At 39.9% G+C, this 13,865-nt stretch overlaps 1 protein-coding gene and 1 pseudogene across 3 annotated transcripts in view; one reads left to right on the top strand and one right to left on the bottom strand.

The window, feature by feature from the left end:
• The window catches only part of SMC3 (structural maintenance of chromosomes 3), a 43,750-nt gene extending 41,043 nt beyond the window's left edge, over positions 1-2,707 (bottom strand). For all 3 annotated transcript variants that reach the window (XM_077126003.1, XM_077126002.1, XM_077126004.1), the window contains exons 1-2: positions 2,547-2,707; positions 1,378-1,453 (exon numbers count right to left, since the gene is read on the bottom strand). In XM_077126003.1, the coding sequence (XP_076982118.1) occupies positions 1,378-1,453; positions 2,547-2,561 (91 nt within the window). In that variant the 5' untranslated portion in view covers positions 2,562-2,707. The remainder of the gene's footprint in view (positions 1-1,377; positions 1,454-2,546) is intronic.
• Positions 2,708-3,738: 1,031 nt separating this feature from the next.
• LOC143653235 (thiamine transporter 2 pseudogene) lies at positions 3,739-5,815 on the top strand (annotated as a pseudogene).
• The last annotated feature ends 8,050 nt before the right edge of the window (positions 5,816-13,865 follow it).

Here is a 13,865-nt window from a genome sequence, read left to right as displayed (position 1 = left end):
AAATATGCTGTTACATGTCTAAAGCAGTTTAATTCGAAGTCATTTTAGATTCGTTTGTTTTCGTTAAAACAAACAAAAGAAAGAACATTTAGACAATTTTTCTCTGTACCAATGTCTAGTAAAACAGCTGTGTGGTAAGAGCTAAAACAAAAATATCTGACAGACCCTAAAGCAGTAATTTTCTCATTCTAGATGAATAGATCACATTTTATAGATTTTTTAATAAAATTATACAATAAATATTAAGATATTTAGCTATTTTTAACGTGTATGTAAAGAAAAATAGAATAATTTCGCACTTTCCCCCATTTCTCAAAATGTTATTATCAGAAAGCATTTGTAATCAAAATGTAAGCTAAACTTTAATAGCTGGAGCAGGAAAAAACGTCATGTTCTCTTTATCCCCTACTACAAGATTACAAGTGATGTACTGAGGGCAAGAAAAAGCATTATACAAAATAATGAAGGTGTGATTCTCCAAAGGTTTTGAGGGAACATTGCCATTCACGGTTCACTCTTTATTGATTTTCTATATGAATCTCATCCTGCAATGATGACACTGTATGACAGAACTCAACAGCATAATCTGTGCTTTTCCGGCATCTAGAAGGATGTTTCATCTATCCTTTGAAAATTTTGCAGAATGTCAGAAAACACTTGTGTTGGCTGTATGAGCAAGACGGACATTAAAATCTCAAGACTCTATAAAGATTAAAATATCATATAATGGCAACCTCCGATTAGTTAGCCCTTTATCCTCATACTTTCTCATTTAATCTGAGTGCTATGAGATGGTATTTTATCTCCACTTTATACATGAGAAAGCTTTTAGAAAATAAAGTTTGAAAAGGAAAACTTGCCAGAACTGAGAGTGGAACGCCATTCTGTTATGCTCAAAAATTTATACTCTTTCTACCTAGCTTCACTGTCTGTCCTTAGATATTATTATGAAAGAAAAATCTGAGAAACTTATTTGTAAATTAAAAATCGGTCATCTTTTAAATGAAGCAATAGTGAGCATTTTAACTAGCATACGGCTTATCAGGAACAGAGTAGCTCAGTGTCATTCACTATAACTTTAAAGGAGAGAGCTTCAAGCTTTTAAAACACACTTTCGTGTATACAAGACTACCCAAATAAAAACACATAATTTATGATTGTCTTATCCCAGCATTTTAAGCGTAAAAAAAACAAGCAATTACCAGTGTAGATAAGGACAGAGACGTTTATACACAAAAAACATATATATAAATTTATACAAAATTCAGAAACAATTCCTGTCACTTTAAAGTGACAATATAGGTTTAAACCTACATTTAGATGGGAAGTTGTGGCTGTATAGATATAAATTTGCTCTAGTAAACTAGGAATACTTACCAATAACATTATGTTTTGAACTGAAGGGATCTACAATTGTTTGATCTCTATAACTTCGAAAACCCTGGATAATAACCTGTTAAATGGGAGATATTCTTTAGAATACACACAAAAAGAAAAAATTTCTAAGTTAACATCTTTTTTTTTTTGCATTTCTTTCCTTTCTGGTTTCTCATTTAAAGCAAAACAGAAAATTTTCCATTTCTTATTAGGAAGACTCATTTTGGAAAGTGGTGATTAAAAATCTTTAAAAATATAATTTCGTCAGTAACCACTGCCAGATTTTTTTTTTAAGGAATCAGAATTAGTAAACTGTTATGGAACCCTCCAAAAATCAGTAAGCTGAATAAGCGTAACTGGAAGACTAAACATAAAGGACCACGGTAAAGGCAGACATATAGGCAGACTGGTCCCAATTTTCCTGACTCCAGGCCCAGTAGAATGTTGCCTTCATAGTCACACATACCTATGGCTATCCAAAAAGAGTAACTGTTCCAAAAAAGGAGCCTCAGAGTTCAACATATCCAATTAAAAAAACTTTTCCAAAACAGTATGAATGGGCTCATTTTCGTGGTGGACTCTTGCGCGGGAAGACCATTTTGACAGGAGTAAACAACTGAATGAGGAAGCGCTACATACTGCCAAGAGAAGGGTCCCTTGTACATCTCCGGAAAACAGAAGGGAAAGACCCCCGAATTACAGCTGACACCCCCAACTGCGTCCCGAAGGGCGCCCTCCGGGCAGGGACACAGACTTTCCATACAAAACACTCAAAAGACCGTGAGAGACCATCCCTGTAGGATAACACAATCCTTCCCGTCCCCGGCCGGCTCCCACACAGCTCCCGGCCCGGCCCCGAGCCCGCTCCCGGCCGCCGGGAAAAGCCGGCTCTCTCCAAGCTGCTCGCCCCGCCGACCCCTCCACACCTCTTGGGGATTCTGCTTCCCTCAGACCAGCGCCCCGCCGGGAAGGCCCAGGCTGAGAGGGGCGCCCCAGTTCTATGCGGCCCTCACGGGGCGGAGCCTCTCACCTCTTCCCCACAGGCCCCTATGCAGCCTTGGGTCCACCCCAGCCTGTGAAGTGAGAGGCCGAGGGTCGCACCGTCACACCCCCGCCAAGGAGTGGTCCACACAGGCCCTTGAGGGGTGGAAGGGACGTAGAGACCTCACCTGCTTTATGTACATGGTTTCGCGCCCCTATGAGGGAGAAGACCTCCCCGCCAAGCAGCACCAGCGAAAAAGCGGGGTCGGGTGAGGCGCCAACGAGACCCCTCCCCCGAAGGGCCGCTTGCTTCCCTCCAGCCAAACAAAATGGCGGCGCCCGTGGGGGCGGAGTCCGCGCCTCGGGCGGAACCACCCTCACGGCTTCGAGAGAGCGTAGGTAGAGACAAGTTCATGCATGTTCTTTCTTTTTGGAGAAACGAAGCTCATACAGCGTTTTAAGTGGATTTCATTTGCATCAACAAATATATGGGTAAACCTTTCTTGATATTTGGTTGGAAGCTTCACTCAGGGAAGCCTTTACCGTGAGGTTGGCCTCTGCTCCCTCCGAGCGCGGAGCCGGTGGTCGCGTCCACAAGGGGGGAAAGGTTCGGCGCCAAAGCCAAGTGTGAGAGTCTGAAGGCCAGTTGTGGGGCAGGCTGGCGGCCACGTGGTTCCAGGCTGTTTAAAAATGCAGAGCCCGCGCAGACCGCTCCAGTCCTTGAACCCGCGGAATGCAGATGAGAGCTGGAACTCTGATGTTCCGTATTTCTGCTGCTCCATTTTCTCCCTGAAGAAACTTTGGCCAATTTTGGACGCCCTCCGCTGGCTCCAGACCGCCCACTCGCAGGATAGCCCGGAAGGGACTTGTCGACGCTTGAAAATTTTAGTAATGTGATAAAATCAATAACCCGGGAGCTGTTACTCTTTCGCCATTTATTATAAATCTTGGCAGACCTGGACAATTAGAGCAAAAAGATTTAAACGAAGTTAAAAACAACTTGTTTTATAGCAACCCTCCATGCAATTGATACGTGTTGTTCTTGGGAAGGAAATATTATTTGTTTAGAAATTGGACCTCTGAAATTACCTTATAGGAAGAGAACAAAGTAGCTATTCAAGTCCGTCTAGATTTAACTGTTTTTAATAGTCTTCTGACTCCTTCCGGCTAATTTATCCTCCTTGGTGCCGCCGAGTCCTTTTATCTGAAGTACTATCCAATTCTGTCCTGCATTGGATTTTTGAAAAACGAACACTGCTGCGCTTTTTACCCTATCAATTTCTAACTGGAATTTTAGGCATATTATTAATATTTAAAGTTTTAAGCCTCAGATCCCTAGTCTATAAAATGAGGTTGATAAAGCCACCTTTTGATGGAAGCAAGAAGCTGACATCAGTGAAACTGGGAAGAGAAGGCAAAGACCAGCAGACACAGCCATGTGCCTTGCTATGTGGCAGAGGCACTAAGGATCCCCGCAGCCCGTTTCGGAGATACTTGATTTGGACATTTTCACGAACTCTAACCTTTAACCAGGTATGGATTGTGGCTGAACTTCACCAAGACATTCCTGGGTTTTTCCCACAGTGATTCACTGTATGTATGGATTTTTCTCAATGATGATACCTTCAGAACCATTTGTTGTGACTTATTTAGCAGGACCAGATAAAAATATGAGCCTCAGTGCAATCACGAAAGACATCCCTTCTCTCTGGACATACTCTTACCTGGCACTACTGCTCCTGGTGTTCATTCTCACAGATTATGTCTGGTACAAGCCACTTATCTTATAGGGCATCAGCTTCGTCATGACCTGGGTGTTGCTCATGTTTGGTCAAGGATTAAAAGTTATGCAGGTGCTGGAGGTCACCTGTGGCCTGGTCTCTGCCACCAAGATGGCCTATTATGTCTACATATACAGCACAGTCAGTCCAGAATATTACCAAAGAATGAGCAGCTACTGCAGAGTGTGTCACTGATGGCCTATACAGGAGCCTCTGTGCTGGATCAAGTGCTGGAATCCCTGGCTGACCTGTCATTCTTTTATCTCAGCATCATATCCTGAACCTATCTCTGTGGCCTTCTTTTTCTCACTTTTTCTAAAGATGCCCAAAAGAAGATGTTCTTTCATGCAAAACCCAGCAAAGAAGCTCCTCAAAAGCCTGCAGGAAAAGATACTACCTGAGAAGAGCCCAGTAAGGATCACCGATCAATCTACCAAGAATCTTTCAATGTTTCAGGGCCTGTGGATGACAGCCAGTTGAGCAGCCCAAAGCCAAAAAAATATGGCTTTGAGAGTTTTTATGCAGTGATTCTAAGATCTGAGGGAGTACTACTCCTTAAAGGATCTTTTTTACTGGTCCCTCTGGTGGGCTTTATCCACGGCAGGTTTTAATCAGGTTCTGAACCATGTTCAAGTCTTGTGGGACTACAAGTCACCATCCCAAAGTAATACAGTATGTAACGGAGCAGTGGAGGCCCTTGCAAACTTTGGAGGCACCTTAGCAGCCGTCGCAGTAGGCTGTGTGGAAGTCAGCTGGAATCTTTTGGGAGAGTAGGCATTGCGGAGCTTCTCAGCATCAGATGCAGGATCTCTACTTCTCATGCATTACGCAACTAATATATGGGTGTGCTATTCTGGTCTTTTGATATTCAAGTCAAGTTACATGTTTCTTATAAGCATAGCAGCATTTTTAGATAGCTGTGAATCTCAGTATGGAATGCAGTGCCCTGGTGTTTGGAATCAACACCTTCATTGTGTTGGTGAGCCAGACCATCCTAACCGTGACCATGATTGACAACCAAGGCCTGGCTTCTAGTCAGTATTCAGGTTTTTATTTATGGAAGTTACTTCTCAGTCATTGTTGGACTTTTCCTAATGAGAAGCATTTACATAATCTGTTCAGCCAAATGCAAAAAGACTGAATGTCCTCCTCCTGATCAGAATCCAAATAAATCAATTGTCCCAATGCTTAATATGAGCACAGGAACACGGTTTTAACCCATCTCACCTAACATGGTCTTAGAGGATGGGCCACAGATTGAAAATATATGGTGCTTTGCATATGTACTTAGTTATTTTAATGTTTTGTCTTAGATTAAGATACTGTGAAAGTGGGGAGTGGATGTATGCAGAATTTTTAACTAGGTTGAATTTAGATGTTTGGAAATGGATAAAGGTAATGATAGCACATTATGATGGTGAGTGTAATTAACAGCACTGAATTATGAGTACGATTGTGGTTGAAAGGGAGGTTTAAAGTCAAGTATGTCACTAGAAGGAAAGTCAGAGGATAAAACATGGGACTGTATAACACAGTGAACCCTATGGTGAACAATGATGGTGATTAAAGTACAAATAGAAAAATTATCTTTCATGAGCTAGAACAAATGTACATCTCTACTACAAGGAGTTAGAAATAGAGTGGTATATGGGAAAAAAATGCTCCTATTGCAAACTATGGACTATAGTTACAAGTAACGTTTTAATATTCTTCCATCAGTAGTAACATGTACCATGCCAGTGCTAAGGGACAATAGTGGTGGATGATAGGGGTAGGGGGCTGGGATGGGGATTTATTTATTTTCATTTTTAAAAATTGGTGTTTTTTTGAGTAATAAAAATGTTCTAAAACTTGGTGATGAATACACAACTATGTGTTGATACTGTAAACCATTGATTGTACAGTTTGGATGGTGTGTTAGTCAGGGTTCTCTAGAGAGTCAGAACCAATAGGAAAGATCTGTAAATATGAGATTTATATAAAGGTGTCTCGCAACCGTGGGAATGAAAGAGTCCAAAATCCGTAGGGCAGGCTGTGAAGCAGGCAGCTTCATTGAAGGGTCCAGACGAGCTCCAAAGGAGAGGCTTGCTGGCTGAAGCAGTGAAAATGTCTCTCTTCTTCCTTAAAAGTCTTCAAATGATTGGATTATCTCTTGATGAGAGACATGCCTTAGTTGATCGCAGATGTAAGCAGACTGATGATTTAATATACCAGCTTTCCAGTTTATCACCCAGCCAGGAAATATCCTCACAGCAACCGTCCGGCTAGTGTTGCCTGACCAGACAACTGTGCATCATCACTTGGCCAAATTGACACTAGAATCTAACCATCATAGATGGATTATATGATGTGTGAATATATCTCAATAAGACTGCTAAAGAAAAGGAAAAAACCCCACCTTATGTCCACAGTTAAAAACAGGATGTATAACACAATCCTATTTAACTAAAATTGTATATAAATAAAAGGAAGATCACCATTCCTGTGTGCTATAAAACAAAAAGGCTGGAAATGTTAGAATTCCCCAGGACCCTCAACTCCCACCCCTCCCTCTCTCCCATGATGTAACCAGGTCTTAACATATATCTCCACACAGCAGTTGGCAGACTGCATTCCTGCGATAACCCTTTGACCCAGCATCCGTCCTTTGGCAACTGCATTCTGTGATAATTTCCTTGCTCAGTGCCTGCTGAAAGTCCAGCAGTTACAACCCCCACAAAACTACAACAGAGTTTAAATTTTGAACCCCACCAATGTAGAGCTACAAACTTTCCACTTAGCCCCCTGCTTCTAAACCGACTAAAAAACACCTACCAACTTCCCGCTCCCAATCTAGACAAAGAAAACCCACTGCCTCCCTTTCCCTACTTCCTGCCAATGATCCTATGTAAGCTGTACCCCTTCCCCTTCTTGGTGCTGTCACCAGCTTAGTGGCAGCCCACTTGCGCATAGCCTCACAATAAAACTCCCTTAATCAAGGAAAAAAAAAGTATCACCAAAACATTTGTGATGATTTTTACAGTGATAGGATTTTTACTTTCTTCCTTAGACTTTTTCATATTAAATGAATCTTATACAATTAACTTATATAGTTTAAATAGTCATAAAAAAAATAGAAAGAGAAAACCTAAAATGTAAAAAGGTGATTTTGAGAATTTTACAAGGTCTTTCTGGTGGAATATAAATCCAAGAGAGGAGGGGCTGTGTTTTATTCCTGCTGTCTCCTTAGTATGGTGCTCATGGAAAGCACTCAGTAAATGTGAATGGAAACTGCAGGAAGGAAAGCACTGACCAGCCCCAGAAATGGTAGCTGTTGGTATATAAAGACTCTCTATTTCCCCACCCACCTATCTCCCATCCTCCATAGCATCATCCTTCTCTTTTGGAAAGCATGTAATCCATTATCTCCTTTAACCCAGGAAGAATAGTTCACCAAAGCCACACACTATCTGGGGGCAAATGAAATAACCACCATAAAACAGAAGATCGGTAACACAATGCCTCATTGCTCATAGTCAAACAAATGAAACACATGTTTTTTACATCAAACATCCATTAATAATTCATGGTATCTCCTTCCATATTTTTGCTTTTCTCCACCCCACACCCACACCTCAGAGTGATTCAATATGATCCGCAGATACAGTGGAGTGGGGAAGAAAAGAAAAAAAGAGACAGTAATCATAAAGTCTCTTTAAGAATAATCTTTTAAAAATACTTTGACTAGTGCATTTCCTAATTTAACTTATATGGATAATTTAGTTGAACACCATAAGTACATGGAAACGAATAGGGCATACGATTTTGTGGGTTTGTCCAGTGTGATGCCCTGATAAATCCCAGAGTGATTTGAACAGTGGATAAAGTATTTTTGCAAAGTCCCCTTGGGGAATGGTGAGAAAGGGGGAGAATTCCTGATATTCTCACAAGCAGTGGGGACAACCAAATCAATAGGTCGCGCCCTCAATCTTGGGGTTTGTTCCTATGAAACATCCCAGCAAAGAATAGACTAAGCCTACTTAAAATTAGACCTAAGAGTCACTGCCAGAGAACCTTTTTTGTTGCTCAGATGTGGTCTATCTCCCTCTCAGCCAACATGGCAAGCAAACTTACTGCCCTCCCCATCTCTACATGGGTCATGACTCCCAGGGGTGTAAACCTTCCTGGCAACATGGGACAGAAATCCTAGAATGAGCTGGGATTCAGCTGAGAAGAGAGAAAAGAGACAAAGTGTCAGTGGTTGAGAGATTTCAAACAGAGTCAAGAGGTTATTCTTACACAATATATAGATGTCCCTTTTTTAGTTTAAGGTGCATTAGAGAGGCTAGAGGGAAGTGCCTGAAACTGTAGAGCTGTGTTCCAGTAGCCATGTTTCTTGAAGATGATTGTATATAGCTTTTACAATGTGACTGTGTGATTGTGAAAGCCTTGTGTCTGATGCTCCTTTTATCTACAATATGGACAGATGAGTAAAAAATATGGATTAAAAATAAATAAATAATAGGGGGAACAAATGTTAAAATAAATTGAGTAGATTGAAATACTAGTGATCAATGAAAGGGAGAGATAAGGGGTATAGAAAAAAATAGGGGAAACAAAGGTTAAAATATATTGGATAGATGGAAATACTAGTGGTCTATGAGAGGGAGGGGTAAGGGGTATGGTATGTGTGAGTTTTTTCTTTTTTCTTTATTTTTTTTCTGGAGTAATGCAAATGTTCTAAGAAATTATCATGGTGATGAATATACAACTATATGATGTTTTTTTTTTTTTTTAACATGGGCAGGCACCGGGAAGTGAACCCGGGTCCTCTGGCATGGCAGGCAAGCGTCCTTGCCTGCTGAGCCACCCTGGCCTGCCCAATATATGATGATATTTTGAGTCATTGATTATATACTAAGAATGGAAGTTTCATATATTAAGAATGTTCCTGTTTGTACGTTATGTTTCACCAATAAATAAAAAAATATTTGTGTTTGTATGTTGTTTTTTGTCAATGAAAATAAATTTTTAAAAAGCAAATAAAAAGTAAAAAAAACACAAACATAATTCAATTATAAATTGTCAGATCATCTCTACAGTTTACCCTAGGATTAAGTGAGATCATTGAAAGCTAAATATTTGAAATGAATTGTTGTTACACCTTGTCATGGTTAGGGACAGGTGTCAACTTGGCCAAGTTGTTCATCTGATTGGGCAAGCGCTGGCCTGTCTGTTGCAATGAGGACATTTCATAGGATTAGGTCATGATCACGTCAGCTACATCCACAGCTGATTCCATTTGTAATCAGCCAAAGGGGAGTGTCTTCTGCAATTAGTGATGCTAAATCCAATCATGGGAAGCCTTTTAAGGAGGACTCAGAGGAGACAGGTGGCATTCCTGCTTTGGCTGGTGAGCCTCTCCTGTGGAGTTCATCCAGGCCATCCATTGGAGTTGTCGGCTTCACAGCCTGCCCTGTGGATTTTGGACTCTGCATTCCTACGGTCACGTGAGACACTTTCATAAATTTTATATTTTCAAGTGTTCCCTGTTGATTCTGTTTCTCTAGAGAACCCTAACTAATACACACCTCAAAGAAATACATTAAAGACTGTCATACTTTCACATTACTATTTAGCTACCTTGAGTAATACTATAAAATACTACGAAAGTGAAATTCTTATTTGAAAATTAGCTTCTATATACCAACCCATAATGAATCATACAGCTGCCTTGGGCATTTTTAGTGGAAGATTTTTTCACCCTTCTATACCCCTCCAAATTAAGGAACAATCTTTTGTCCAGGGTATGGACAGATGAGTAAAAAAATATGGATAAAAAATAAATAAATAATATAGGGGATAAGGGGCAAAATAAATTGGGTAGATTAAAATAGTAGTTGTCAATAAGAGGGAGGGGTAAGGGTATGGGATGTATGAATGTTTTTCTCTTTTATTTCTTTTTCTGGAGTGATGTAAATATTCTAAAAATGATCATAATGATGACTCTTAATCCATTTATAGGAGTCCTTTAAGAGAACTTACTTGTGGCTGAAAGCAGTCACATAGAAATACCCCAGGTGCCAAGCAAGGACTCATAAAAATAGCCAGAACCTGGAGAGAGCCAAGGAAAGCTAAGAGATGAAATCCAGAGTTTGTCACGAAGAAGCTAAGTGAGAGCCCAGAGATGCTTGGAGAGAAAGCCATTGGAATCAGAAGCAATGAACTGGGAACAAGGACCTCAGATGCAGCCACTTGCTTTCCCAGCTGACAGAAGTGTCCCGGATGCCAGCTGCCTTTCCTCTGAGAAGGTATCCTCTTGTTAGTGCCTTAATTTGAATAAGCTTCATAGGGGTGAACCCCAAGATTGAGGGCTCAGCCTATTAAATTGGTTGTCCCATTACTTGTGAGAATATCAGGAATTCCCCAGATGGGGAAGTTAAATATTTCTTCCTTTCTCCCCAGTCCCCCAAGGGGACTTTGCAAATGCTACTTTATTCTCTGCCCAAATTAGTCTAAGATGTATCAGGGCATCACACTAACCTGTACAAACCAACAAGATCTCATGCCCTATTCAAGATTCTGTGTAATTAAGGTATTGAAGTAAACTGACCATACTAGTTAAATTAGATAATGTGCTACCAAAAATATAAATTTTGCACCAAATAAACATCTCTCCCTTTGATCTCAAATAGAAGTTGAAGTTTGAAAATATGGGCCGTATCATCCTTTACCCAGTATTCTGATTTACCATAGTCTTATCCAAATCAGCTTCATTCAAATCTCTAGATGAAGTATGATCAATTTTTCAACTTTTTAAACAGTTCCTGTATGGGGTAATGCTGGCTTTCATAGCTTCAGTGCCCTAACTCTGAGTCTCAGGTGTCATATAAATACCCAAAGTTTTGGGGAATGACCAGGTTATATACAAATAGCTCACTATCTCAGAATTTAGAAATATCAGTTACAACTAGATATATATGACTGCTGTAAGAGGGGAAGCAAATTTTTTTTTATAATAGTTATTTTTAACTATAATTTACAGGCATCAAAACAGGCTTCTTTAGATTTCTTTTTAGTCAGGAAAGGACACTTGTTTCCTAAAATGCAGCAGCGACAGTACTAAAGCAAATGATAACTATGGAAGTCATCCTCAAGAAATTAAAAGCAGGGAGTTTGTACCAGTTTTATTCAGAAGTAGAATACCTCAGGGATTAAGTAGCATAATTGATAGTGAATTGCTAAAACTTGAGTGTTTTTGTAGAGATATATTAGCTAATAAAGCTAATATGTGAAAACATCAAAACTCAGGCAGCATTTTACACAGAAACATAAAAGAAATAAATTCAAAACCTAAAGAAAATTTTGAAAGAAAGAATACTGATTTTAAAAGTTGATAGAAGCAGATAAGGCATACATTTCACATATAAGCAACAGTGATCTGTCAGCTTCTTATAAAGTAGCACTTTTAGATGATAAAATTAAAAAAAGAGGCATTAATGCAAGACTTAAAAATGGATGAATCTGCAGCTAAGAAAGTAGCTCAAAGTATCACTTTTCATAACCAGACAAATTTAGTAACTGGCTAATGATATACATATTAAGTCATAAAACAAATACAGTTCACAAAATATTTTTCATTGCAGTTTGATGAATGTATACATATAGACATCATGACAATTAATTCGGTATATTTGCAACTTGAACATGGAGAGATGAGGACGAATTATGTTTTTCAGCTTCAATAATGACAAATACAACTAGCTCTGAACTGTATAAAGCTATGAAGGATTTCTTTTAGTACAAATGTGGCTTGAGTTTAAGTTTGGTATAGTCATATGTTTCAATTGTGCAGCTGCATTGACAGAAAGACAATCTGAAGTTGTTACCCAGATCAATGAGTTTGCAGGAGAATTTAAATCAATGCACTTCTTCCTTCATCAAAAATATCTTGCAATGAAAACAAATACCACCTTAATTAAACAGTGTGCCTAGTAGCATAGTCAAAAATGCAAATTACTCAAAGGCTAGTGCATAAAATTTAAGATTATTCTCTTTGTTATGTAATAATATGGATGCTAATCATAAACAACTGTTGTTGCATGCTGAGATGGGATGACTACTTAAGGGAAAAGTTCTATCAAGAATGTATAAAGGTAGGAGAGATTCCAAGATGGTGGCTTAGTCAGGGGTGGCATTTAGTTTGTCCTCCAGAACAGCTAGTAAATAGCCAGGAACAGTACAGAACAACTGCTGGGGCCACTTTAGTGATCAGACACACAGCATACACCAGTCTAGACAAGCTGGACCAGCTGCAATCCCACCCAGAACCTTCAGTCCCCCAAGCTGTAGTGGCTGAGGTGGCTGTCAGCTCCCCAACAGGCTGCTTACCCGAGGGGAAAGAGACTTTACTAACAGCAAAGGGGCTGAGCTCAACCAAGCTCCAATTGTGGAATTAATTAACAAATTCTAACTACCAAAAACAGACCCCCAGCTCAGTTGAACCTAGAGTAAAAGCTGAGATTGCTGGTTTTTGCCCTGGCACAGAGGAGGCAAGGCTGATGGAAAAAGAAAAAAAAAAGAAACAACAACACAAAACAAAGGTTTTCTAGATTAGAAAGGTCTGGGCCCTGAAGGAAAGGAGGGGGCACATAGAACCTGGAGATACATAGAGCAATGTACCAACTTAAGCTCTTGATTGGCAAACCCAAGGAATGGGGTTCATCCCTTAAAAAGCATTTTTTTTCCTTTCCTTTTTTTGGCTGTGTACTACTCTTTGCATATAACTGCAAAGCTTCTCAGGCTCCAACTGCCACAAGCAAGGGTGAAATTAAGCTTATCTGAGAGGCAAAGAGGCTGGTTAAGTGAAAGGAAGTAATTCCCTGGAAGCTGTGCCTTCCCAGGAGAGGGGTGGGGCCCAGCTCAGGTAGAATCCCTCCTTCAAGGAATTCAGACCCCAGAGTCTGGAAAACCGAAGTGGTTAAAGCCAGCATACCACCTTTCTTCTGCCTCTATCACGGCTCCAGCAGGGAAAGTCTGCTGAAGTTAAAGGTACCACATCTCCTTAGGCTGGTGGGACCTGCAGACAGACAAGCGCCACATACTGGGCAGGATAGGAAAAACACAGAGTCTTGAGGCTTCATAGAAAAGTTTTTCAATTTGCTGGGTCTCATCCACAAGGAAAACTGAGGCAGGTGACTCTTTCCTTCTTAGAGGAGGCCAGTCTGGTCTGGAAAATATGACGGGGGTCTATAATACCTAAGGAAAAAAAAAAGGCACCATACAGTCAGGGCAAGAAACAAGAAAACAAGAACTGAAAAATTCTGATCTGTTAAACAAAACCTAAGCTAGAGGTCCAGAATAAGCTGACCTGAATGTCAAAGAACAGATAGACAACAAAGTCATCCAGCAAGAAAATCCTAGGTAAAAAAAAAAGTGAAAACAATATCCAGAATAAATTAATTAAGGAAGTTAAATATCTAGATGCCAGCAAAAAATAACGAATCACACTAGTAAAATTGATGATATGGGCCAGTCAAAGGAACAAACCAACAATTCAAATGAGATACAGGAGTTGAAATAATTATTTTGGGATGTTTGAACAGACATGGAAAACCTCACCAAAAATCAAATCAGTGAATTGAAGGAGGATATAAATAAGGCAAGGGACAAACGAAAACAAGAAATCAAAAGTCTGAAAAAAAATCGCAGAATTTATGGAAATGAAAGGCAATGCAGAAGAGATAA

Source organism: Tamandua tetradactyla, chromosome 13 (assembly GCF_023851605.1).
Source record: "Tamandua tetradactyla isolate mTamTet1 chromosome 13, mTamTet1.pri, whole genome shotgun sequence".
In the NCBI taxonomy this organism is placed as follows: Eukaryota; Metazoa; Chordata; class Mammalia; order Pilosa; family Myrmecophagidae; genus Tamandua; species Tamandua tetradactyla.
Note: the sequence above shows the minus strand (reverse complement) of the source record. Positions and strands in the feature narration are given on the sequence as shown.